This window comes from Macaca nemestrina, chromosome 5 (genome assembly GCF_043159975.1).
Source record: "Macaca nemestrina isolate mMacNem1 chromosome 5, mMacNem.hap1, whole genome shotgun sequence".
Classification (NCBI taxonomy): domain Eukaryota; kingdom Metazoa; phylum Chordata; class Mammalia; order Primates; family Cercopithecidae; genus Macaca; species Macaca nemestrina.
In genome coordinates this window covers 66,046,113-66,071,927 of record NC_092129.1, presented here as the reverse complement: position 1 = coordinate 66,071,927, position 25,815 = coordinate 66,046,113, and the positions used below count along the sequence as shown (strand labels likewise).

Here is a 25,815-nt window from a genome sequence, read left to right as displayed (position 1 = left end):
TGGCAAACTAAGAGAACAGTGTTAAACAGTATATCAGCTCAACCTCTCTCACAATTGAGGAAATGAAAAACCTGATTAAACTCCTGCACAAAATTCAGAAGTTTCACTTCACTGATTTCTGATAGCAATAAACTTCCTGGTATTTACTTAGCTTAAGATCATAAAATTATATAGGTAGAAAAATATCATTATTAAATAGAACTACCTGAAAGACTGGTTTGAAATAGAAAATAAATATTCATCCAAAAATATTTATTATTTTAAATGACTTAAATAACCTAAATTAACAATAGCTAGATACTGATTATATGAAACTGGTTTCAGAGTATTAAACATTAAATAACATTATAAAAACTCTACATTATTAATTGGAACTATTTATGACAAAAAAATTTTAGGGGGGATGAGATATCAAGACAACTATAACATAAGGCAATCTGTGATTAGTGCTACAAAAATTGTATAACCAAAGTGCTCAAAAGAATCCAAAACCAAAAGAAAACTTTTTATCAGGATTAACAGAAAATCAGGGAAAACAGTCTGAAGAAGCCAAATATAAACAAATAACCTGTAATTATAAGCATTAAGTTTGACTTATGTTTTAAGGTTTTTTTGTCCTTTAAAATTGTAAATGATTCTAATTCTTTCATTTGTTCTTCATTACTAATAAGCATTAAATGTTTATGATATGCAATCTTCAATGGCAATCTCAATTTGTAACAAATGTGATCCTGAAATAGTATGCTTATTGAAAAATACAAAAATTTGTGCATTTAAATAATACATAATTTTTTACAAAAAATTCTACCTTTCCCTCGTCCATTGGATTATCACTTATATGGACCACAGGTCCTGGATGAGATTTAGATGACCTAAAAAAGAAAAAGTTAGTAAGATTTTCCCTTCAATTAAAAACTTTAATATGGCTACATATTTCATTCCAATAAAAATAAATAGAAAATAAGTTATATTTATAAGGAAAGAAAGGATTTCAACAAGTGATAAGTAATAGGCATATAGTTCTTAATATGGATCAAAACAGGGATCAGGGAAGAAGTAGTGACTCATATAAATAAGCAAAATTCACAACTAAGTACACTTCCTGCATAGGAAAGAATCTTCAATTTAGTCAATGATTTGAGTACAGGAAATTTACTGTCAAGGTAGAATTCTCAAAATTACTATTTTTGAATAATGCAGCACCTATTTTATTTTACTCAATTCTAGCCTCCAATTTAGGCATCCCATTTAGTTCCAATAGAAATAGAAAAACATTCTATTAAAAAAAAAAAAAGTAATGCCACCTCTATCTGCTCAGAGAAAAAGAAGTTCTACAAATAAGAACATGGTTGAACTGATGCCTATAGAGTAAAAATAAGCATACCTCTAATTCAGAAACTCCCTAGTTTGACAGATCACTCCATTTCATGAGAGCCATCTGTCAAACTATACAGATACCTGCACTAGGCCTATCCACTAGATGGCATGATCAATTCAAAGAACAGACCATGAAAACCCACACTACCAAAGAACTGATATGTGAAAATAACATTCTTGCTACAGGAAGAAAAATCAGGATTAATACACTATTACAGCTATGCTAACACATGACTTACGAGCTATGTCATAGAATTATTCTTATCTCAAAAAGATGTAAATACTGTGGAATGCAACAATACAAGACTATTTGCTTAAAAACAAAAAGAAACATTGAAAAGGGACTTGCCAATATCCTTAAACTTTGATGTTGATATCCCAGAAATATAAACTTGTAGAAAGACACAAGATACAAAAAATTTAAGACTGAAGGGTTAGCACTAAAGATCCTTAGGGCCCTATGGTTTAACCTAGTTTTTGTTACCAATATTAGTAAATGAAAACAAGTATCATTTATCAAATTTATCAAAAATTAAGTAAAAATTTAACAAAATTAAGTAAAATCAAACAAAATTAATTTCTACTATATTAACTTTAGCAAACATTTGATGATTTTAAAACGTATCAAGCAGTAGTTTAAACCGGTGTTTTCCAAACATTGGTGGCAACTCATTTGTGGGTCATGACCATCATTTGAAAGAAAAATCATTAGAAGACAAAAGAACAGAAAAAATTAGAGTGATTTTCATTAGTAGGAATGACTGTTTATATTTAGTGTTACAGTGTACACAAATGTAAATATATGCATATGTAATGTGCATATATCTCTATATACATATGCATAATTTAAATTTACAAACTGCCACATCAAAAGAATACTCACAAAAAACTAATAAATCTGTACTTAATATTAAGAACATCTGTCACATATTTAATTCCATACAGATTTACTGATTGGCTATCATACAATGCTATTGTCATACATAGAACTGATGCTTTCGGATACAAAATATTCGCTCAAACTCACAGTTCAATGGCTTTATTCCACATAATGACGTAGCCTGAGAGTGTGAAGGACTCCACATTGACAATATGTATATTACCTCGTTCAGTGCCCACATAGAGCCACTTACTCTGGAAAGGCAGATGGCAAAATGTAACCCTGCAAGAGAAAAATATATTCAAAAAAGAAATTTCAAAAATGGTAAATTTTACTGATTGCATTAGAGTGTTGATTATGATATATAATTCAGGAAGAGCAAAACTGGTATATAACCATCAGATGTATCTATTCATTGTGACTAATATTTAATTACGCTAATTCAGCTTATACCTCAAACATAAGGCCCCACAGTAAATAAACAGCATGGCATGATAGAAGGTGAGTTTTGAAGTTAGAATGTATTTCAAAGCTGGCTGTCCTCCACTAACTGTGTAACCCTGGGCATACCACAAATTTAACCTTTAGACCATAAGCTATGATTTCAACATCCACATTACCCTTGAGTACTACTGTGTTTCTCAGGCGTTACTAAGCACACTCATCCATCTCAGTACCTGTGCTTACTACTCCTTCCAGGCAAGATGCACCTCCCTGATTCTTTCCTTCTCTTCAAAGATTCAATTCAAATACCACTTGCATTTAAACTGATGAGATACTTTTATATCTCTATCTGGCTTGCCTTATATGATTGTCAAGGTCCATCTTTCTCATTAATTTGTGGGCCTCTTGAAGGACAGAGATCCCCTGTACTCAGCCTTAGACAATGTTTCTGAAATATATTTGAGCTATTTCTTCCTATGTTCTGATGATATGGCAGGCCTTCATTAACAAATTACAATAATTTGCATGCATTTGCTAAACTTTATCATTCTGACAACTGCAGATCCCCCCATTTCGAATCTTAGAATAGACTTTACAATTTAAAGGAATAGCACTTAAAACAACACAAATGATAATAATGACTGCCAGATTGCCAATACTAACACTAGGCACTCGGCAAAGCATACAGACTATTTTCTATTTCCATTAACACACAATTTTATTACAGAGAATTTTGAAGACAATAACACTTATCAAATAAATATACACGCAACTCATTCTCATTCTTTCTTAGAGGTAACGTCCAGTTAGATAATTACTTAAGCTTCATCTACTTGTAATTTCTGTTGAGTGTTTTATAACGTTCTCTTTCTAAAGAATTCATGTAAATTTAACCAAGTATAGACATGTCTAGTGAATAAACAAAATCATTTGATAGTACTTTGTTACTTCACAGGGCTCACTTTCTCAATATTAACTACCGTCCTAAGACTTTTTTTCTCAGTCAACTATAAAACTAACTTACATTACTGAGATATTTTAAGCATCATTATGTTTTCCAGAACTGAGAAGAACAAAATATTTAGTATTTAATATGTTAACAAGAAACTTAAACATTCACTTAACTAGTTTGGCACCAATACTTTAATAAGATCTCTAGAATGACTCATTTTAAAGAAAAATATATAAATCATGGGAGTATTTTTGTACAAAGCACCACCAAACTTAAAAATTACTCTGCTCTATAACTACCATCATCATTTAAGTAAAATAAGAAGAAAAATTTAATGTTTTTTAAATCACAATGAACTCAAGAATTTCTTAACTGGCAAACTGTCATGGCTCTGAACATGTAGGAACAGGAAGAGTGAAAAAACTAAACTTCCAGTTGCAACGAAACAATATAATACCATGCCAGTGATATTAGAATCTTTACCTTATGGAGGGTTTAAATGACAAATTAAAGAGTATGAAAGATTTTATATAATTATAAATTACATTGATTACTTAAAAGGAGCAATGTGTTAGAGCACTTAAAACTATGTGTTATGTGTGTGCATGTTTGTACACAGAGACAGACAGACAGCTATTGTTATTTAATAGTTTTAAGAAAGTTATCCACAATAGAAGTTTTTTTTTTTTAGGGAAACGTGTGAGTCACATGCAGTAGAAATCTAACATTTTTTAGTAAAAGTAAACAATGAAACAAATGGCATTGAAGAGCTTTGGGACAAACAGATTTCAAATGTAGAAGATTTCAGATTACATCCCCCTCCCACACTGACTCTAGGATTGATCGTGTGGCTTGCATTGGCCAATGAATTATTAGCAGTTGTGCCACAGGCACAGTTTGAAAAGTACTTGCAAGGAAGAGGGGCTTGGTAACTTTTTTAATGCTTTCAGAACCCAAGTGCCATGTGATAAAGCCCAGACTAGCCTGTTGGAGACCTTGGCCTGGCCCACAGCCAGAACCAACCACCAGACATACAAGTAAGGCAAGCTAGCTCATCCGACCTAGTCGTGCAGCTGGATGACTCCAGTTGCGTAAGTGACTCCAGGGGAAGACCACTCCTGCTGAGCCAGACCCTGGTTGCTGACCCACAGAACTATGAGCAAACAAAGTGGCTGTTATTTTAGCCTCTAAGTTTGGGGATGTTCTCTTATGCAGAAATAGAAAATTGGCCTATTACTAACAAAATAAACTCAACTAAAGTAAAGAAAAGCTATAAAAACATACAGGAAAACAAATTCTTATAGTTCTAGAGTTAAGAGGACCCCAGAAAAACTTTTCAGGAATGCAAACAGTGTACGTTTTATGAAGCTGAAATACTGCCTTGGATCAAAATCAACTCTTCACTTTTCTCAAAGATTAATTTTTATGGTGATATAGATCATTAATGATAATAAACAAATAACAATGACTCATATTTTTACTTGTATCTTTTACTAATATCAGGAGACCAAGTTAAGGTTTTTAGTGCTGGTGTCTATTAGTAAAACATAAAGTTATACTGAAAATAGTAACATTTAACAATATATATACAGTTGAAATCCACATGAAAATCATTAAAACTGAGGAAACACCAATTAGGTTATTTATTTTAATATTATAAGAAACAGCATATTAAATTGAGACTGAAAAGTTACCTTAAAATGGGTAAGCTGAACCAAGAGAAAAGAAAATGATTGAAACAATGTAACAGAAACATACCGATAATGAAGTTGAATTCCCTCAGTATGCCACTAAATACAACTTGTAGTCTAAATCCCTATACTGCACTTGACTTAAATATATCTTACACATAGTGTTACTGGGAACATGATAGTTCTGTATTTGCTTAAAGAATTTAAAATATGTATAAATGTTAAGTACTAGGGAGTAACACATACATCCTATTTGCTATAATATTTAGCCGTGGCAGGTGCCTGTCAAATATTATGCAGCCAAGCACCATTGGAAGATTTTATTATTACCAATTTTGACAGAAGAATATGTACAGCTTCCTAAGTAATGCCGAAATTAACCATTAGATTAACCCAACATAATAGAAAATGGCATCACATTTATAGTCTCATCAAATATCACAATATTTTGCTGAATACTCAAAATACCCTAATGAGTATTCAGTAAGTCTTTATTAAATGAGCAAGTGAACTATAAAAATATGGGAACCTATATTAATAAAACAATCGGATATTCCCAGTGTACTCCCTCTCCATCCTCATGGCCTGAGCCTAATTTAAACCATTATCATTGATCATCAAATCCATTCTAAGCTGCCACAAGAGTTATCTTTTTGAAGCAAAGAAAGTTCACATTATCTACTTGAAAGACTCTAATAGCTTCCTCCCTTCTACCATAATGCTTCTTAAACCATATTTAGTGAAACCATATTTAGTGACATTTTGTGGTACCTACATCTGGGAAAAAAGAGTAGAGATACACAGTGTGCAGGATTTGGTCACCCGGTACTCAGCATCCATGGGCACTTCCTCCCATATGCCCTTTTGTACCGCAGATGCTGGAAAACTAAAACATACTTCACCTTACAGCTAAGGTTCTAGATGATACTACATTTCTACTAATTGGATGTGCTTGAAATTTGTAGGCAGAAATGAGGCAGAGACCGTCTTTCTGTTGCTATCTCTGCTGACAAGGATGTTTATGGAGATCTGAATGGTAGAAGACACTTAAGGAGCAGCAGCAGTGGGGACCAAACACAGTGTTTCACGTCTGCTCATGAGCTTCATGTGGTGAGAGGTGGTAATCATAAAAGCAGCCCTGTTTCCTATTCCCCGCATTGCAGCTATGGCAATATGTTCTAAAATTCAGTAAGTCTGCACCCTTGTAAATTTTATTTTAAACAGCTAGGTTGTTGTGTTAAATCCTCTTATGTGTAAAATATCTGCAGTGGTTTCTGTTCCTGCATTGAAACACAGCAAGGAAATAATCTGCAATTTATATGACAGTCTATAGTCCAAAAAATACCTGCTCATAATGTATCTTAAGACGATGTTATTCGATTATTTAAAGTTGAAAAAGGTTGAGAATCTTTCTTATAATTGTACAGAATTATAGGTGGGCACAGTGGCTCACACCTGCAATTCCAGCACTGTGGGAGGCCAAGGCTGGAAGATCATTTGAGCTTAGGAGTTCAAGATGAGCCCGGGCAATACAGTGAGAACTTGTCTCTACAAGAAATGTATAGCCTGATTTGGAGATTTGCGCCTGTAGTCCCAGCTACTCAGGAGGCTGAGGCAGGAGGATTGCTTGAGCCTGGGAAATTGAAGCTGTAGTGAGCCATGACTGCACCACTTCTCCGTCCTTTAAAAAAAACAAAACAAAACAAAACAAAACAAAACACCCTTTCATGAAGTAGACCTTTCTTGCCTTTCTGCTCTTGACTATCCACCTAGCAATGTCTAACTACAGTTCCTTAAATATGGGAGATTGCTTCATAACTTTGTGACTTTGAACATAAGGTTAAGTTCCTTTGCTCTTTGTCATCTGGGAATTTCCTAGTAATCCTGAAAATCTGCTCATATTGGCTCTTTTGTAACCTTTTACCTAAAATTCACAAAACAGGATGATGCATCTTTCTTCCAGTTACCCTTTAACATTTCACATAGAAAATTTCATTACATTCATATTATGCTCACCACTGCATTGGAATCTTCCATTTCATCTCCCTTAGTTAAAACAACTTCCATGTCTCTCCACAATTTATCACAGTATTTGCAATGGCCAGAAACTTAAACAGGAAATAGGAAAGCAGCAGATATTATTTGGTAATTTTTTCTTTTTTTCTTTTTGAGATGGAGTCTCACTCTGTTGCCCAGGCTGGAGTGCAGTGGCGCGATTTCGACTCACTGCAAGCTCTGCCTCCCAGTTCACACCATTCTCCTGCCTCAGCCTCCCGAGTAACTGGGACTACAAGTGCCCGCCACTACACCCAGCTAATTTTTTGTATTTTTTAGTAGAGACGGTGTTTCACTGTGTTAACCAGGATGGTCTTGATCTCCTGACCTCGTGATCCGCCCGCCTTGGCCTCCCAGAGCGCTGGGATTATAGGCGTAAGCCACTGCACCCAGCCTGGTAATTTTCTGAATTGTACCTTATACTCTCCTGCTATGAAATAAAAATTTAAATATGCATTAATAAATGTATATTTTTAAAAAACATTTTAAAAATTTTATTAAAATGTTTTTTCAAATATATTTTTAAAAACAGCAGTCAAGAGAAAGCAATTTATAAATCTCTTCCTAGGATTTATCTGTAGTCCCATATATCTTTTCTGAGACATTGTCATAGCTACTTTATAAAAATACTGATATCTATGTTATCCAGAAGTATAATATTAATGTTTTACAATATAAGCTTTAGAGATCTTTGAATGTTGTTTTACATTTGTACTGATTTACTATATTCCTTATTAGTTATATCTGAATTTTTATAAAATAATTTAAAACTTCTAGAAATATATCCAAATAAATCACAATATTAACATTTCTTGTGAAATGAGGCCTTAGCATAACAATATTAATAACTATCAAAATAACTATCAACTTAATATGAAGTGAAACAGTGAATATCAAACAGGAAAATCGTATGTATCAACTAAAGAAATAATAACAAATGAAATAACTGTTCCCTGCTGTATAAGCGATTTCTTAAAGATCTGTTTGTAATTATCTTGGGGAATGTAAGATGCCAGGGCATTTTTATATAACAAATGCTAGGAAAAACTGAAGTAAACTGGTATTCATCAGTGCACTGTTAAACTGCTCTTTTCAACGAAAAAAATCGCATTATCTTTCTTTTTTCACTTACATATGAAATTATCCCTCGATTGTACTTTACTAGATAGGAGTACTCAAAATGTCTTACAATCTATGGCTTATGTTTTATTATTTAAAGTTTCTCTCTCCACACACATACATATATACACACATTACCCTGTTTGTACATATATGTAAACTTAATATCTTAAATAATTTTTGTCTTATTTTATTGTTTGCCTCTCCCTCCCCCAAAATTTACTCTCTCCATAAGTTTTATTAACAACCTGGACATACATTTCCACATTTTCATTTTCATAAAAAACACAAACATGATGAGAAATTTTGAGTGGGAAGAAAGCTATTTTTATAAAGGAAGATGCATAAATTTTTCTGAATCTTGTGATCCTCCAGCGTTGGCCTCCCACAGTGCTGGGATTGCAGGTGTGAGCCACTGTTATGTTTTATCTTGTTCTTGTTCTTATCCATCAGTACCTGGTAGGTGAGGTTCATCTTCTAACTGTTGTAAGCATACTGCACAGAAGTTTCATATTTTAATACAAAAATTACATCTCCCTCATTACATAGCTCATGCTTTGCATATACTGCTAAGCACTCCTTGCCAAGGTCTTACACATACTCCTTACATCATTTTCTTCTATGTTTTAATTTCAGCTTTTCTGTAGATGATTCAGTTAAGTCTTTAACTGGCCTGGAATTTATTTAAATTATGAGGTGGAGGACACTTTTCCCCATTTAGCTAAGAATTGTCACAGTGTCTTTTATTTACTGTATCCTTTCCTTGTCTGCAATCCACTTCTATCATATATTAAATGTGTCCTCTCTTGATATACACGTTCCTGAACAATGTATACCGTGTTTTGGCCTATTTGCCTTCCACTTGTAATTAGTAAATTATTTTAATTTCTAGAGCTCTATAAAAATTTGCGATATCAAATAAAGTAAGTCCCACCATCCCTTCTTTTTCAAAATTGTCTTGACTATTCTGGGTCTTTTTTTTTTCCATATGAATTTTAAAATCAGTTTATTAAATCCCATCAACAATTAAAAAATTTTGATTGGAACACTACTAAATACTAAAAATGATAAATGTATAATTTGGACAGAAGTGATCATTTAAAATTTGATTATTCCGTCCTATGAAGTCATTCATCTATATTAGGTATTTTTCCTAATGCTATTTGATTTTATTTTTCAAAATAATTTTAATATTTTCACCATATAGACATTATACATTTTTTGTATAGTCTGTACATTTTTTTCTATTTCCTTCCATTTACTTTCAGGCTTTGTATAATTATGCTTTAAGTATATCTATTATAAGCAGTTTAACAGCTATATTTTGTGGAGTATCTTTTAAGTCCAATCTGCAAATCTCAAAATTTTAAACAAATTTCATACATTTGCAATGATTTTGATTAAGTTAACCTTTCTTTCATCTTGTTTAACTGTCCTTTTTATTTCTGTCATTTTATGTCTTTTTCTGACCATTGCTGATTTATTTTTTTTTTTCGTCCTCTAATGCTCCTAATATTTTCAATCTTTTTAATGGTTACCCTTACACTTTTAAGACACATGTTTAACTTTATAGCCAATAATGTCTAAAAGGATGAGGAGGAAAGGGAGTGTCAGGTAAGTGCGTTATTTTTTTAGTTCTATCAGAGATGATAATGTCATCAGAATATAATTTACAAATGTGTTTTTAAACCTAACAATTTTGCCAGGAGTTACCCCTTTCAATGTAAAGATATTTTAGTTTCACGAAATGTTCTTCAGTTATGCCTTTGATCATTACTTCTCCTTCCACTGTTAGGTTTTCTCTTGCCTTCTCCCCAAAAAAATCCCCCGAAAACCCTGTAATTCTGAGGTTGAAATCTCTATCCTTTGTCCTTTGTGTCTATCACTGTCTCTCTCATTATGTTTATTATATCACTGTAAAGCGTTTATTCTTTATTTTTTATTATACTTTAAGTTCTGGGACACATGTGCAAAATGTGCAGGTTTGTTACATAGGTACACACACGCCATGGTGGTTTGCCGCACCCATCAAACCATTATCTACATTAGGTATTTTTCTTAATGCTATCCTTCCCCTAGCCTCCCACCCACCGACAGGCCTCAGTGTGTGATGTTCCCTTCCCTGTGCCCATGTGTTCTCATTGTTTAACTCCCACTTATGAGTGAGAACATGCAGTGTTTGGTTTTCTGTTCCTGTGTTAGTTTGCTGAGAATGATGGCTTCCAGCTTCATCCATGTCCCTGCAAAGGACATAAACTCATCCTTTTTTATGGCTGCATCGCATTCTATGGTGTATATGTGCCACATTTTCTTTATCCAGTCTATCACTGATGGACATTTGGGTTGGTTCCAAGTCTTTATATTGTGAATAGTGCTGCAATAAACATACGTGTGCATGTGTCTTTATAGTAGAATGATTTATAATCCTTTGGGAATATACCCAGCAATAGCATTGCTGGGTCAAATGGTATTTCTGGTTGTAGATTCTTGAGGAATCCCCACACCGTTTTCCACAATGGTTGAACTAATTTACACTCCCAACAACAGCGTAAAAGCATTCCTATTTCTCCACAGTCTCACCAGCATCTGTTCTTTCCTGACTTTTTAATGGTCGCCATTCTAACTGGCATGAGATGATATCTCATTGTGGTTTTGATTTGTATTTCTCTAATGACCAGTGATGATGAGCTTTTTTTCATATGTTTGTTGGCCACATAAATGTCTTCTTTTGAGACGTCTCAATTCATATCCTTCGCCCACTTTTTGATGGGGCTGTTTGCTTTTTTCTTGTAAATTTAAGTTCTTTGTAGATTCCGGATATTAGCCCTTTGTCAGATAGGTAGATTGCAAAAGTTTTCTCCCATTCTGTAGGTTGCCTGTTCACTCTGATGCTAGCTTCCTTTGCTCTGCAGAAGCTCTTTAGTGTAATTAGATCCCATTTGTCAATTTTAGCTTTTGTTGCCATTGCTTTTGGTGTTTTAGGCATGAAGTCTTTGCCCATGCCTATGTCCTGAATGGTTCTGAATAGGTTTTCTTCTAGGGTTTTTATGGTTTTAGGTCTTACATTAAAGTCTTTAATCCATCTTTACTTAATTTTTGCATAAGGTAAGGAAGGGGTCCAGTTTCAGTTTTCTGCATATGGCTATCCAGTTTTCTCAACACCATTTATTAAATAGCGAATCCTTTCCCCATTGCTTGTTTTTGTCAGGTTTGTCAAAGATTAGATAGTTGTAGATGTGTGGGGTTGCTTCTGAGGCTTCTGTTCTGTTCCATTGGTCTATATATCTGTTTTGGTACTGGTACCATGCTATTTTGGTTACTATAGCCTTGTAGAATAGTTTGAAGTCAGGTAGCGTGATACCTCCAACTTTGTTATTTTTGCTTAGGATTGTCTTGGCTATACAGGCTTCTTGGTTCCATATAAAATGTAAAGTATTTTCTAATTCTGTGGAGAAAATCAGTGGTAGCTTGATGGGGATAGCCCTGAATCTATAAATTACTTTGGGCAGTATGGCCATTTTCACGATGTTGATTCTTCCTATCCACAAGGATGGAATGTTTTACATTTGTTTGTGTCCTCTCTTATTTCCTTGAGCAGTGGTTTGTAGTTCTCCTTGAAGAGGTCCTTCACATCTCTTGTAAGCTGTATTCCTAGGTATTTCATTCTCTTTGTAGCTACTGTGAATGGGAGTTCACTCATGATTTGGCTCTCTGTTTGTCTCTATTTGTGTAGGAATGCTTGTGATTGTTGCACAATGATTTTGTATCCTGAGACTTTGTTGAAGTTGCTTATCAGCTTGAGATTTTGGGCTGCGATGATGGGGTTTTCCAAATATACAATCATGTTATCTGCAGAGACAATTTGACTTCTTCTCTTTCTATTTGAATACCCTTTATTTCTTTCTCTTGCCTGATTGCCCCGGCCAGAACTTCTAACACTATGTTGAACAGGAGTCAGGAGAGAGGGCATCCTTGTCTTGTGCCGGTTTTCAAAGGGAATGCTTTCAGCTTTTGCCCATTCAGTATGATATTGGCTGTAGGTTTGTCATAAATAGCCACTATTTTGAGATGCGTTCCATCAATACCTAGTATATTGAGAGTTTTTAGCATGAAGGATGGTGAATTTTATAGAGGGCCTTCTCTGCATCTATTGAGATAATCATGTGTTTTTTGTCATAGGTTCTGTTTATGTGATGGATTACTTTTATTGATTTGTGTATGTTGAACCAGCCTTGCATCCCAGGGATGAAGCCAATTTGATCGTGGTGGATATGCTTTTTGATGTGCTGCTGGATTCGGTTTGCCAGTATTTTATTGAGGATTTTCACATCAATGTTCATCAGGAATACTGTACTGAAACTTTCTTTTTTTGTTGTGTCTCTGCAAGGTTTTGGTATCAGGGTGATGGCTGGCCTCATGAAATAAGTTAGGAAGGAGTCCCTCTTTTTCTATTGCTTGGAAAAAGCAATAGAAAAAATAGTTTTTGGAATAGTTTCAGAAGGAAAGGTACCAGCTCCTCTTTGTGCCTCTGGTACGATTCGGCTGTGAATCTGTCTGGTCCTGGGCTTTTCTTTGGTTGGTAGGCTATTAATTACTGCCTCAATTTCAGAACTTGTTATTGGTCTACTCGGGGATTCGACTGCTTCCTGGTTTAGTCTTCGGAGAGTGTATGTGTCCAGGAATTTATCCATTTCTTCTAGATTTTCTACTTTATTTCCATAGAGGTGTTTATAGTATTCTCTGATAGTAGTTTATATTTCTGTGGGATCAGGGGTGATATCCCCTTTACCATTTTTTACTGTGTCCATTTGATTCTTCTCCCTTTTCTTCTTTATTAGTGGTATATTTTGTTAATCTTTTCAAAAAACCAGCTCCTGGATTCATTGATTTTTTGAAGGCTTTTTCATGTCTCTATCTCCTTCAGTTCTACTCTGATCTTAGTTATTTCTTGTCTTCTGCTAGCTTTTGAATTTATTTGCTCTCGCTTTTCTAGTTTTTAAAAGTGTGATGTCAGGGTGTCAATTTTAGACCTTTCCTGCTTTCTCCTTTGGGCATTTAGTGCTACAAATTTCCCTCTAAACACTGATTTAGCTGTGTCCTAGAGATTCTGGTATGTTGTGTCTTTGTTCTCATTGGCTTCAAATAACTTATTTCTGCTTTAATTTCGTTATTTACTCAGTAGTCATTCAGGAGCAGGTTGTTCAGTTTCCATGTAGTTTTGAAGTTTTGAGTGAGTTTCTTAATCCTGAGTTCTACTTTGATTGCACTGTGGTCTTGGTCTGAGAGACTGTTGTGATTTCCATTTTTTGCATTTGCTGATGAGTGTTTTACTTCCAATTATGTGGTCAATTTTACAATAAGTGAGACGTGGTGCTGAGAGGAATGGACATTCTGTTGATTTGGGGTGGAGAGTTCTGTAGATGTCTATTACATCTGCTTGATCCAGAGCTGAGTTCAAGTCCTGAATATCCTTGTTAATTTTCTGTCTAATATTGACATCGGGGTGTTAAAGTCTCCCACCATTATTGTGTGGGAGTCTAAGTCTCTTTGCAGGTCTCTAAGAACTTGCTTTATGAATCTGGGTGCTTCTGTATTGGGTGCATATATATTTAGGATAGTTAGATATTTGTGTTGATCCCTTTACCATTACGTATGTAATGCTCTTCTTTACATTTTCTGATAGTTTTTGGCTTAAAGTCTGTTTTATAAGAGACCAGGACTGCAATCCCTGCTTTTTTTATTTTTATTCTTTTACTTTCCATTTGCTTGACAAATATTCCTCCATCCCTTTATTTTGAGCCTATGTGTATCTTTGCACGTGAAATGGGTCTCCTGTTGGGTCTTGACTCTTTATCCAATTTTCTAGTCTGTGTCTTTTAATTGGGGCATTTAGCCCATTTATATTTAAGGTTAGTATTGTTATTTGTGAATCTGATCCTGTCATTATGATGCCAGCTGGTTATTTTGCCCATTAGTTAATGCAGTTTCTTCATAGTGTTGATGGTCTTTTAATATTTATTATGTTTTTGCAGTGGCTGGTACTGGTTTCTCCTTTCCATATTTAGTGCTTCCTTCAGGAGCTCTTGTAAGGCAGGCCTGGTGGTAACAAAATCTTTCAGCATTTGCTTGTCTGTAAAGGATTTTATTTCTCTTTCACTTATGAATCTTAGTTTGGCTGGATATGAAATTCTGGGTTGAAAATTCTTTTAAGAATGTTGAATATTGCCCCCACTGTCATCTGGTTGGTAGGGTTTCTGCAGAGAGATCCACTGTTAGTATTTTGGGCTTCCCTTTGTGGGTAACCCCATCTTTCTCTCTGGTTGCCCTTAACATTTTTTCTTCATTTCAACCTTGGTGAATCTGATGATTATGTGTCTTGGGGTTGCTCTTCTTGAGGAGTATCTTTGTGGTGTTCTTTGAATTTCCTGAATTTGAATGTTGGCCTGTCTTGCTAAGTTGGGGAAGTTCTTCTGGATAATATCCTGAACAGTGTTTTTCCACATGGTTCCACTCTCCCCATCACTTTCAGGTACACCGACCCAACACAGGTTTGGTCTTTTCACACAGTTCCACATTTCTTAGAGGCTTTGTGCATTCCTTTTCATTCTTTTTTTCTAATCTTGTTGTCATACTTTATTTCTTATAAGTTGATCTTCAATCCCTGATATCCTTTCTTCTGCTTGATCAATTTGGCTATTGATACTTGTGTATGCTTCATGAAGTCTTCATGCTGTGTTTTTCAGCTTCATCAGGTCATTTATGTTCTTCTCTAAACTGGTTATTCTAGTGAGCAATTCCTCTAACCTTTTTTCAAGGTTCTTAGCTTCCCTGCATTGGGTTAGAACATGTTCCTTTAGCTTGGAGGAGTTTGTTATTATCCACCTTCTGAACCCTACTTCTGTCAATTCCTCAAACTCATTCTCCATCCAGTTTTGTTCCCTTGCTGGCGAGGAGTTGTGATCCTTTGGAGAAGAGGCATTTTGGTTTTTGGAATTTTCAGCCTTTTTACGCTGGAGTTTCCTCATCTTTGTTGATTTATCTATCTTTGGTCTTTGATGTTGGTAACCTTAAGGTGAGGTTTCTGTGTGGATGCCTTTTTTCTTGATGTTGATGCTATTCCTTTCTGTTTGTTAGTTTTCCTTCTAACAGTCAGGCTGCAGGTCTGCTGGAGTTTGCTGGAGGTGTACTCCAGACCCTGTTTGACTGGGTATCACCAACAGAGGCCGTAGAACAGCAAAGATCACTGCCTGTTCCTTCCTCTGGATGCTTCGTCCCAGAAGGGGTACCCGCCAGACGCCAGCTGAAACTCTCCTGTATGAGGTGTCTCCCAGTCAGGTTACATGGGGGTCAGGGATCCATTTGAGGAGACAGTCTGTCCCTTAGCAGAACTTGAGTGCTGTGCTGGGAGATCTGATGCTCTTTTCAGAGCCGGCAGGCTTAAGTCTGCTGAAGCTGTGCCCACAGCTGCCCCTCTCCCCAGGTGTTCTGTCGCAGGGAGATGGGAGTTTTATCTATAAGACCCTGACTGGGGCTGTGGCCTTTCTTTCAGAGATGCCCTGCCCAGAGAGGAGAAATCTAGAGAGGCAGTCTGGCTAGGCTCCACGGGGGTGGGATCTGCTGAGACAGACCACCTGGCTCCCTGGCTTCAGCCCCCTGTGGAGTGAACAATTCTGTCTTGCTGGCATTCCAGGCACCACTGGGGTATAAAAAAAAAAAAAAAAAACTCCTACAGCTAGCTCAGTATCTGCCCAAATGGCTGGCCAGTTTTGTGCTGGAAACCCAAGGCCCTGGTGGCGTAGGCACCTGAGGGAATCTCCTGGTCTGTGGGTTGTGAACACTTTGGGAAAAACATAGTATCTGGACCATTTGAAATGCACCATTCCTCATGGCTTCCCCTGGCTATGGCAGGGAGTTTCCCAACCGCTTCTGCTTCCTGGGTGCGGCAACGCCCCACACTGCTCCGGCTTGCTTTCTGTGGGCTTCACCCACTGCCTAACCAGTCCCAATGAGATGAGCTGGGTACCTCTGTTGGAAATGCAGAAATCACCTCCCTTCTGTGTCGATCTCACTGGGAGCTGCAGATTGGAGCTGTTCCTATTCAGTCTTCTTTTTTTTTTTTTTTTTTTTTTAAGACAGGATTTCACTCTTGTTGCCGAGGTTAGTGTGTAATGGTGCGATCTTGGCTCGCTGCAACCTCTGACTCCCAGGTTCAAGCGATTCTCCTAAAGCATTTATTCTTAAGCAAATAAATGAATTTTGATTTTAAACTCAAGAAGTTAAAAATAAAGTAGGGAGAATAGATATAAAAATTGATATTAATAAGTTACATATCAATTAAACAGTAGAACTATCATGATACATCCAACAATGGGATATAATTTTTCTTTGAATTTCTCTGTCCTAGAGTAACCAAAGAAACAAATTATCTGCCCCCAAACCCACCCAGCATTCAGAGGTGGGATGGATATAGGTTACTGTTCTTCCTTGGCATCCATGGGGAATTGGTTCCAGGAGCCCCTTGAATACCAAAATCCAAAGATATTCAGTCCCTCATATAATCTACACAAATCTTCCCATATATTTAAATCATCTCCAGATTACTTATAATGCCAATACGATGTAAGTGCAATGCAAATATACTATGTTTTTTAATTTGTATTTTCCCCAAATATTTTCAAGCCATAGTCGGTTGAGTCCAGGGATATACAACCTACAGATACGAAAGGCTGACTGTATAGAAATTCTCATTGGAACTGAGAGAAAGTGGAAGGTAAAAAAGAGTTTATTAGTCCATAACAGTCTTGAAATTAGTTTTGGCAAATGGTGGATTTTTCTTAGTTAGGATTCAAGGCCAGGGAGTAATTCTCTGTGGGTCTAAGCTCTACTCTCTTAATCATTGTTCCTTTTCCATGTAAGTTACCACTTACTTGCCAGCTGAGTTCTTTTATCAGCCTGCTTCTGGCTACAGCTTCCTTTTATTTTGCACTCTCTCTGTCCCTTTCAGTCCAAGCTGGCAATGTGTCTACTGATGCAATTTTCTCAAGAAACTTACAGGTCTTAAATAAATTTTATTGGGTTTTACTCCATTAGACAAAAGTCACACTCACGAATCTTTTTTCAGAGAACCTTTTCTCTATTTTGGCTCCTGCTGAAATGCCTGTGGGATGGTACTTTTAAACTTTCTAGATTCTCTGGTTTCTTGAAAAGATCTGTGGGGTACACCATTAATCTCTTAATCTCTTAAAAGGGGCCCTTTGTGTGACTGAATGTTCTGACCTTTTGATCTTTAAGGGGTTTTTAGTAAGAAATTATACAGTCACACTCTCACATTTTTCTCTGTGCCACACTTTCGGAAACAATCTCTCTTTTGCCAGCTGCATCACAGTAGGAATTCCCCAAATTGTCAAGTCCTGGTTCCCTTAAAAGTTCTTCACTCAATTTCTCTCTCTCCGTTTGCATTTTACTATGAAGCAGAAAGAAAAAGAATCAGCTCGCACTCTCAACACTTTCCTTAGAAATCTCTTCAGCTAAATATCCAAGTTAATCACTTACATATTGTATAGGGGACAATTCTGTTCTCCCACTATACAACAAGGAACCACCTTCTCCAGCCTCTTCCTAGCAAGAGAATCAAGTACTGAGTCCTACAAACAGCTTGTTCTGGGCAATATATGCTTTTCTATTCTATTCTTCAAAATTCTTCTAGCTTCTACTCACTGCCAAGTTCCAAAGTGACTTCCACATTTTTAGATATTTGTTACAGTAGTATTCCACTTCCAGGTACCAAACTAATACCAGGTATAATGTTTTTTACCGATTTGTAACAAAGTATCACAAATGTAATGGCTTAAAAGAATACCCATTTATTATTTCTGTAGGTTAGAGGTCCAGACACTTAATAGGTTCTCTGCTCAAGGACTTACAAGGCTAAAATCCACATTTCAGCCATGCTGCATTCCTGCATCCCTTTCTGGAAATGTTGGGAAAGAATGTGCTTCCAAGCTCATTCAGGTTGCTAGCTGAATTCAGCATCTGTGGATGTGGGACTAAATCCCTGTCTCCCTGCTGTCTGTCAGCGGGTACGCTCCTAGAGGCCACTGGTATTCCTACATGGCCCCCTCCATCTTCGAGGCCGGCAAGGAAGAATTCCTGTCCACTGTATCCTTCTCACACTCTGAGCCTTTTGACAGGAAAAACCCAGTCTCTTAAGTGCTCACCTGCTTGTCAGGCCTACGGAGGATCAACTTTGTATTTTAAGGTCAACTGATTTGGGAACTGAAATACATCTGGAAAAATGTCTTCACCGAGATAAGTGTTTGATTAATTAACAAGCAGTAGGTATGTGTACATCAAGGGGTAGATACCTTGGGGCCCATCTTATAATTCTGCCTACCACAGGCATATGTTTAGGAGTAAAATTGTTGGGTCATGAAGGATGTGAATACTGCCCAAGAAACTTCTGAAATGACTACAACACTTAAAACTCACATCAGTAAGTTATAAGAAGCTCCAGTTGCATCACAATCTAACTAACATTTTAGCCATTCTAATGAGTAGTTGTTGTTTTAGTCTCCATTTTCCTGATGACTGACTTTTGTCTTCTTTAAAAAAAAAAAGAAACTCAATTATTTCATCATATGTTCTCATATAAACCTCTAAAATGATATTCACTCATATTGTAATATATATTTGCATCTCTCTAATGTAAGCTATTCATGCATTAATAAATAGCTCATTCTGTTCATTGGTTCACTGGCAGAGCTAATTTTTTTTTTTTTTTTTTTTTTTTTTGAGATGGAGTCTCACTTTGTCGCCCAGGCTGGAGTGCAGTGGCATGATCTCACCTCACTGCAACCTCCACTTCCCGGGCTCAAGCAATTCTCCCTGCCTCAGCCTCCCAAGTAGCTGGGATTACATGTGTCCAGTACCATGCCCGGCTAATTTTTGTATATTTAGTAGAGACGGGGTCTTGCCATGTTGGCCAGGCTGGTCTTGAACTCCTGACCTCAGGTGATCTGCCCAACTTGGCCTCCCAAAGTGCTGGGATTATAGGTTTGAGCCACCGCACCCAGCCGAGCTAAGTACTCTTTTATTTGCCTTTGGTTATAAACCTTCTCCTTCCACATAATCTTTTAATGTCTTTTTATATAATCTTTTTACACCTTAAGTACCTTGTAAGGCCCTTTTGGAAAGAGAACAGTCTCTTTAAATATATCTCCCCTTTTCCTTGACAGAAGAAATTCCTTGTCAGGAAGTTGTAAAAGAGTGTTTTGCTGAGTACCAGCCCCCTAAAAATCTATCTAAGTGTAATGAAGATTTTAAATTAACTAATTGCACATGTTAAACGAGGACAAAATTAATCACAATACTGAAACAAATTAAAAGATGCAGAATTGTAGAAGAAATTCTGACAAGGAAAAGGGTAGAGGTATTCAAAGAGACTCCTTACTATGGATAATTTTATTCTAGGAAGTGATCCAATACTGCCTGAATGTCTTTCCTTTAACAGTTTCAAAGTTATCAAATCGTAACTGTCTTTCCTCTGAATATTAATTTTTCTTTTATTTTAAAATTTTGCTTGAATACGTGATACTCTATACCTAGAATTTCCAAGATGACTCTTCATTTCCATATCACCAACCAATTCTCTTTGTAGATCAGAATTATGTCCAGAGTAGTAGATCCCACATTTTCCCAACAGAATTGGGCACCATTTCATGCCTACGTTCTACTCCTTAATTTCATCCCATCAAATCACTCTCATATCTAATGTCTGTACACTTTTCATTAAGCTGCTTTCAAAGAAAAGTATTTTGATAATATTATGTGATTACCAGAGAAACTATAATTCTAGGTCTTTGTTTCAATATTGTGATTAATTTTTTCCTTGTTTAACATGTGCAATTAGTTAATTCAAAATTGTATTAAGACCTGTATAGATACTTTGGCAGCTGGTAGTCAGCCAAACACTCTTTTACAACTGTCTAAGGTTATACCCTATTTATGTGGATACCGAGCAAATTACAAGCTTTATAAATATGCAAAGCGCAGTATTGTAATAAAATAATGAAATAAGAGTGTAATGTAATAAATGAGTTTTTGTTTCTATATAAATGTATTTATGATACTGGGAAAATCTGATGCTAGGGTGGCAACTCATTGCTACCGTACATTATAAGCACAAAATCTCCTTTTGCTGTGCTGGAATCTGAACAGATTAACTTCATTTGTCATACGGTTGTGTTTTTCCATGAGAGGACTTTGAACATGAATTCTCCATTGATATTTAAGTTATAAAATCTTGATTATTAATGTATTTCATATGATAATTTTCCTTCCCTTTCATTACTTTAGAATGAAAGCATACTTATGTTATTCTCTAAACAATGATGCATCTATCATCAAATAATAAGTCATATAGAAACTGTAAATCAGAGTATCAGAATAAAGAAAAAACGTATGTCTTTAGAAATATATTAACTTTAATATTAAGATTCAGCTTTTCGGGTGTTTAACATACTTACAGGGGAAAATATTCTATAAAATTTCACTAAGGGAAATTTTCTTAACCCCTGAGAATAAATATTTATGTGAAAAGGTTTTACAAACAATAAAGCATTATATTAAATCAAGATGTATAAATATTAGACGATAATACTAGGTTCTAAATAGGAAAGTCCACATATAATTTAGTTTTCAGTCTTAAAATGTTTCACATATCGTTAGTTATAAACTTATGCAAAAACTTAACATGGTTGAGAATACTGGTCATACTAACTCATGGTGATGAAAAAAGACTAGAAGATAGTTGTAGCTGCTTATCAACCCAAGACTTGCTCCTATTTAAACTTCTTTAAAGGAAAAAACAAGATATAAGCTAAATGGAGCATATTCTGTTTTACTTATCAAATTCTCAGTTTCTATGGGAGCAAAGAACCCCTCTTCTACATGTATAAACCCAATGGCACATATTAACGAGGCTCACCAATATCAAGGAAAAGAAACAAAGGTGATATGTGTTTCCCAGAGCTGCCAAAACAAATCACCACAGCATGGGTGGCTTAAAACAACAGAAATTTATTATCTCACAGTTATGGAGGCAAGAAGTCTGAGATCAAGGTGTCAGCAAGGTGCTGCCCTCTCTGAGGGCTCTAGGGGAGAATCTGTTACATGCTTCTCCCCTAGTTGCTGGTATTGGCAGCTATCCTTTGCATTCCTTGGCTTACAGTTGCATCACTCAGCTTCTACCTCCTCCATCACGTGGTATTCTCTGAGTTTCTGTGTCTGTGTCTCTTCACCTCTTCTTATGTGGACACCAGATTAGTCTTCACCTTCACCTTCATAATCTCATATTAACTTGACTACATCTGCAAAGACCCCATTTCTAACTAAGGTCACATTCATAGGCACCAGGAGTTAGGACTTCAAAATTATCTTTTTTTGGGAAAACAATTCAATCTGTAACAGAGGATGGGTAAGTAAAGTCCACACCCCCAGTATTCTACTATGACATACTGCTGCTACCAATTCCTTTCAGGCTACAGAAGATTGAGATGCTATAGCCACTACTATTGGCAAATTAGTCCCTGTGATAAAAATTATACAGCAGACAAATCCCTGAGCTGAGCCTGGCAATTGGCACGACAAGCTACATGCTAATTAAGGAGGATATTTAAAATTGTATGTTTTTACTCAACTTTCAAAATATATTTACTTTTTCTTTTGTTTGCTGGTTTAAAAAAAATTACATCTTGCATCCTAGTTGGTTTTAGCCTACTTTTCTTTTACAGCTGAATTGTGTGCTGCCCTCCTCAATTATATGGTGAAGTCCTAACCCCCAGTACCCAAGACTGTGACAGTATTTGGAGCTAGCGCCTTCAATTCAAACAAAAATTAGCCAGGCATGGTGGTGGGCACCTGTAATCCCAGCTACTTGTGAGGCTCAGGAGAATCACCTGAACCCAGGAGGTGGAGGTTGCAGTGAGCCAAGATCATGCCACTGAACTCCCAACAGACCAAGATTCCCTCTCTCAAAAAAAAAAAAAAAAAAAAAAAAGGCAAGCAGCAGCTCAGCAAACCTCAAGCAGTATAAATATGAAGAAAATAATAGCTACACATATCATTGTCAAAGTGCTAAAAACCAAAGATAAAGTGATAATTTTGAAAGCAGCCAGAGAATAGGACTCATCAAATAACCACTAATTTCTCATAAAAACAAAAAGGAGGGCAGAAAATCGTGGAATAACAACTTCAAAGTGTTGAAGGAAAACCACTGGTAGGTCATAAAACTATCAGAAAGTCAACTACAAATGCTTCAAATTAATTACAAACTGTCATTTCATGTAATTTCAAAATCATCAAATACTATATTTTACTGACTCTAAATGCTATTGACTCTAGGGCATGCCATTATTTTTATTTAGCATTAATAAAATTCACAAAACATTTTCAATTAATTATAAGACACCATTCATTAACAAAAACATTATAATTTCAGAGAAGTAAAAACGTTAAAAATACCAAATAAGTAAATGCTAAAGTCAATAGTCCTCTTTCAAACAGCCAAATCAAAATCCCAGCAAGCTACTGTGTGGCTACTGACAAACTGATTTTTAAAGTTCATATGAAAAGGCATAAAACCCACAATAGCCAACATAATACTGAAGAAGAAGACCAAAGTCGGAGGGCTAACACTACCCATCTTCAAGATTTGCTATAAAACTACAGTAATCAAGTCAATGTATACAGTCATCCCTCCATATCTGTGGGGGATTGGTTACAGAACCCCCTCAGATACCAAAATGCAATAACGCTCAAGTCTCTTATATAAAACTGTACAGTATCTGCATGTAGCCTATGCACATTAAATAATCTCTTAATTACTTCTAATACTTAATACAATTTAAATGCTAAGTAAATCATTGTTATCTTGTATTTTTATTTGTATTATCTTTTTATTTTTCCCCCAAATATTTTCAGTCTGCTTATGGTTGAATCCAGATGTGGATCCCATAGATACAAAAAGCTGATTGTATTAGAAAAATAACAAATAGATCAACTGATCTATCTTAAACAGAATAGAGAACCAGAAATAGATCTACTTAAATACAGTAAATTGCTCTCTGATAAAGGAGCAAACACAATTCAATGGGAAACAGATAATCTTTTCAACAAATGGTGCTGGAAGAACTGGACAATCATACGCAAAAAGAAAAAAAAAAAGGAAAAAAAAAATTCTAGACCCAGAACTTACGTATTTCAAAAAATTTAAATCAACATGGATCGTAGATCTAAATGTAAAATGCAAAACTCTAAAACTTCTACAACATAACACAGGAGGAAATCTAGGTAGTGATCTTGAGTTTGGTGATGAATGTTTAGAGACAAACAACCGAAGTGTAATCTCTGAAAGAAAAATTAATACGCTAAACTTAATACGAAATATCTGCTCTACAAAGACACTGTGCAGTGAATAAAAGTAAAAGTCACAGACTAGGACAAAGTATTTGTAAAACAGCTATCTGATAAAGGTACCCAAAACATACGAAGAATTATTAAAACTTATCAATAAGAAACAAACAGCCCAATTTAAAAATGGGCAAAAAATCTGGACAACTCACCAAAGCAGCATATGAAACAAAGAAGAATATGAAAAGATAACCCATATCATGTGTCACTACGGAACTGCAAATTGAAGTAACAATGAGGTAACACTACACACATATTAAAATGGCTAACAACCATAAACTGGCAATACTAAATGTTAGTAAGGATATGGAGCAAAAGGATCTCTTACTCAATGCTAGTGAGAATGCAAAATAGTATAGCCATTAAGGAAGACAGCTTGGCAGTTTTTCACAAAGCCAAAGATAGCCCAGCATATGATCCAGCAATAGCACTCCCAGGTATCCAATTGTGTTGAAAATGTACATCCACAAAAAGTCTGCATGTGAATATTTATAACAGCTTTATTCATAATGGCCAACAAAAGCAAAAACCAAGATATCCTTCAATCGGTGAATGGAAGTACGAACTGTCACATCTGTAAAAGAGATTTCCTGATAAAAAGAAATGATTTAGCAAGCCACAAGACTAGTCAAGACCAGTAACATTAAATGCATATTGCTCAGTGAAAGAAGACAGTCTAAAAAAGCTACATGCTGTACGTAGGATTCCAACTACAGTCATGTGTCACGTACAGATGGCTATGTTCTAAGAAACCCATCAGCAGGTGAATTCAACATTGTGTGAACATCATGGAACGTACTTACACAAACCTAGATAGGCTGTATAGTACAGCCTCTTGCTCCTAAGCTAGAAACCTGGAAAGCATGTTACTATGTACTACATATTGAATACTGTAGCCAACTGTAACACAAAGGTTAAGCATCTGTGTATCTAAACATAAAAAGGTACAGTAAAAATGTAGTATAATAGATTAAAAAATAGTACACCTCTAGAGGGCAGTTATCATGAATGGAGCTTGCAGGAATGGAAGTTGCTCTGGGTGAGTTCAGTGAGTGGTAAGTGACTGTGAAGGCCTAGGACATTACTGCACCCTAGTGTAGACTTTATAAACACTGGACACTTAGCCCAGACTAAATTTATTTTTAAAAATTTATTTCTTCAATAATAAATCAACCTTAGCTTACTGTAAACTTTTTACTTCATAAACATTTTAAATGTTTTAACTTTTTGACTCTTTTATAATAACCCTTCACTTACACGTTGTAAAACTATTAAAAATATTTTTCTTTATCTCTTTATTCCATAAGCTTTTTAAAATTTTTTTTTTACTTTTACTTTTTAAACTTTAAAAAAAAAAAAAAACTAAGACACAAACACACACATTAGCCTAGGCCTACACAGGATCAGGATCATCAATCTCATTGTCTTCCACCTCTAGATCTTGTCCCGCTGGAAGGTCTGCAGTATGATAACAATGCCTTCTGGAATATTTCCTGAAGGACCTGCCTGAGGCTGTTTTTCTTAAATAAGTGGAAGAAATAAACTCTAAAACAGTAATAAAATGTATATTCTAATATATAAGACAGTAACATAGTAATTGATTATCATTATCAAATATGTACTGTACACAATTATATGTGCTACACTTTTAGAGAATTGGTAGCACAATAGGTTAGTTTATACTGGTATTACTACAAACACGTGAATAATGTATTGCACTAAGATGTTATGATGTTATGACAGCTATAACATCCCTAAGCTATAGGAGTATTTCAGCTCCATTATAATCTTTTGGGACCATCATCATATATGCAATCGTCACTGAGGGT

At 35.6% G+C, this 25,815-nt stretch overlaps 1 protein-coding gene across 3 annotated transcripts in view; it reads right to left on the bottom strand.

Annotated features, from left to right (window-relative positions):
* The window catches only part of LOC105488989 (syntaxin binding protein 5), a 196,167-nt gene that overhangs the window by 131,864 nt on the left and 38,488 nt on the right, over nt 1–25,815 (bottom strand). For all 3 annotated transcript variants that reach the window (XR_011623431.1, XM_011753536.3, XM_011753538.3), the window contains exons 5-6: nt 2,405–2,539; nt 809–872 (exon numbers count right to left, since the gene is read on the bottom strand). Coding sequence is in view for 2 of the 3 variants with exons in the window: in XM_011753536.3 (XP_011751838.1) it covers nt 809–872; nt 2,405–2,539 (199 nt within the window). In the remaining variant the exon portion in view is untranslated. The remainder of the gene's footprint in view (nt 1–808; nt 873–2,404; nt 2,540–25,815) is intronic.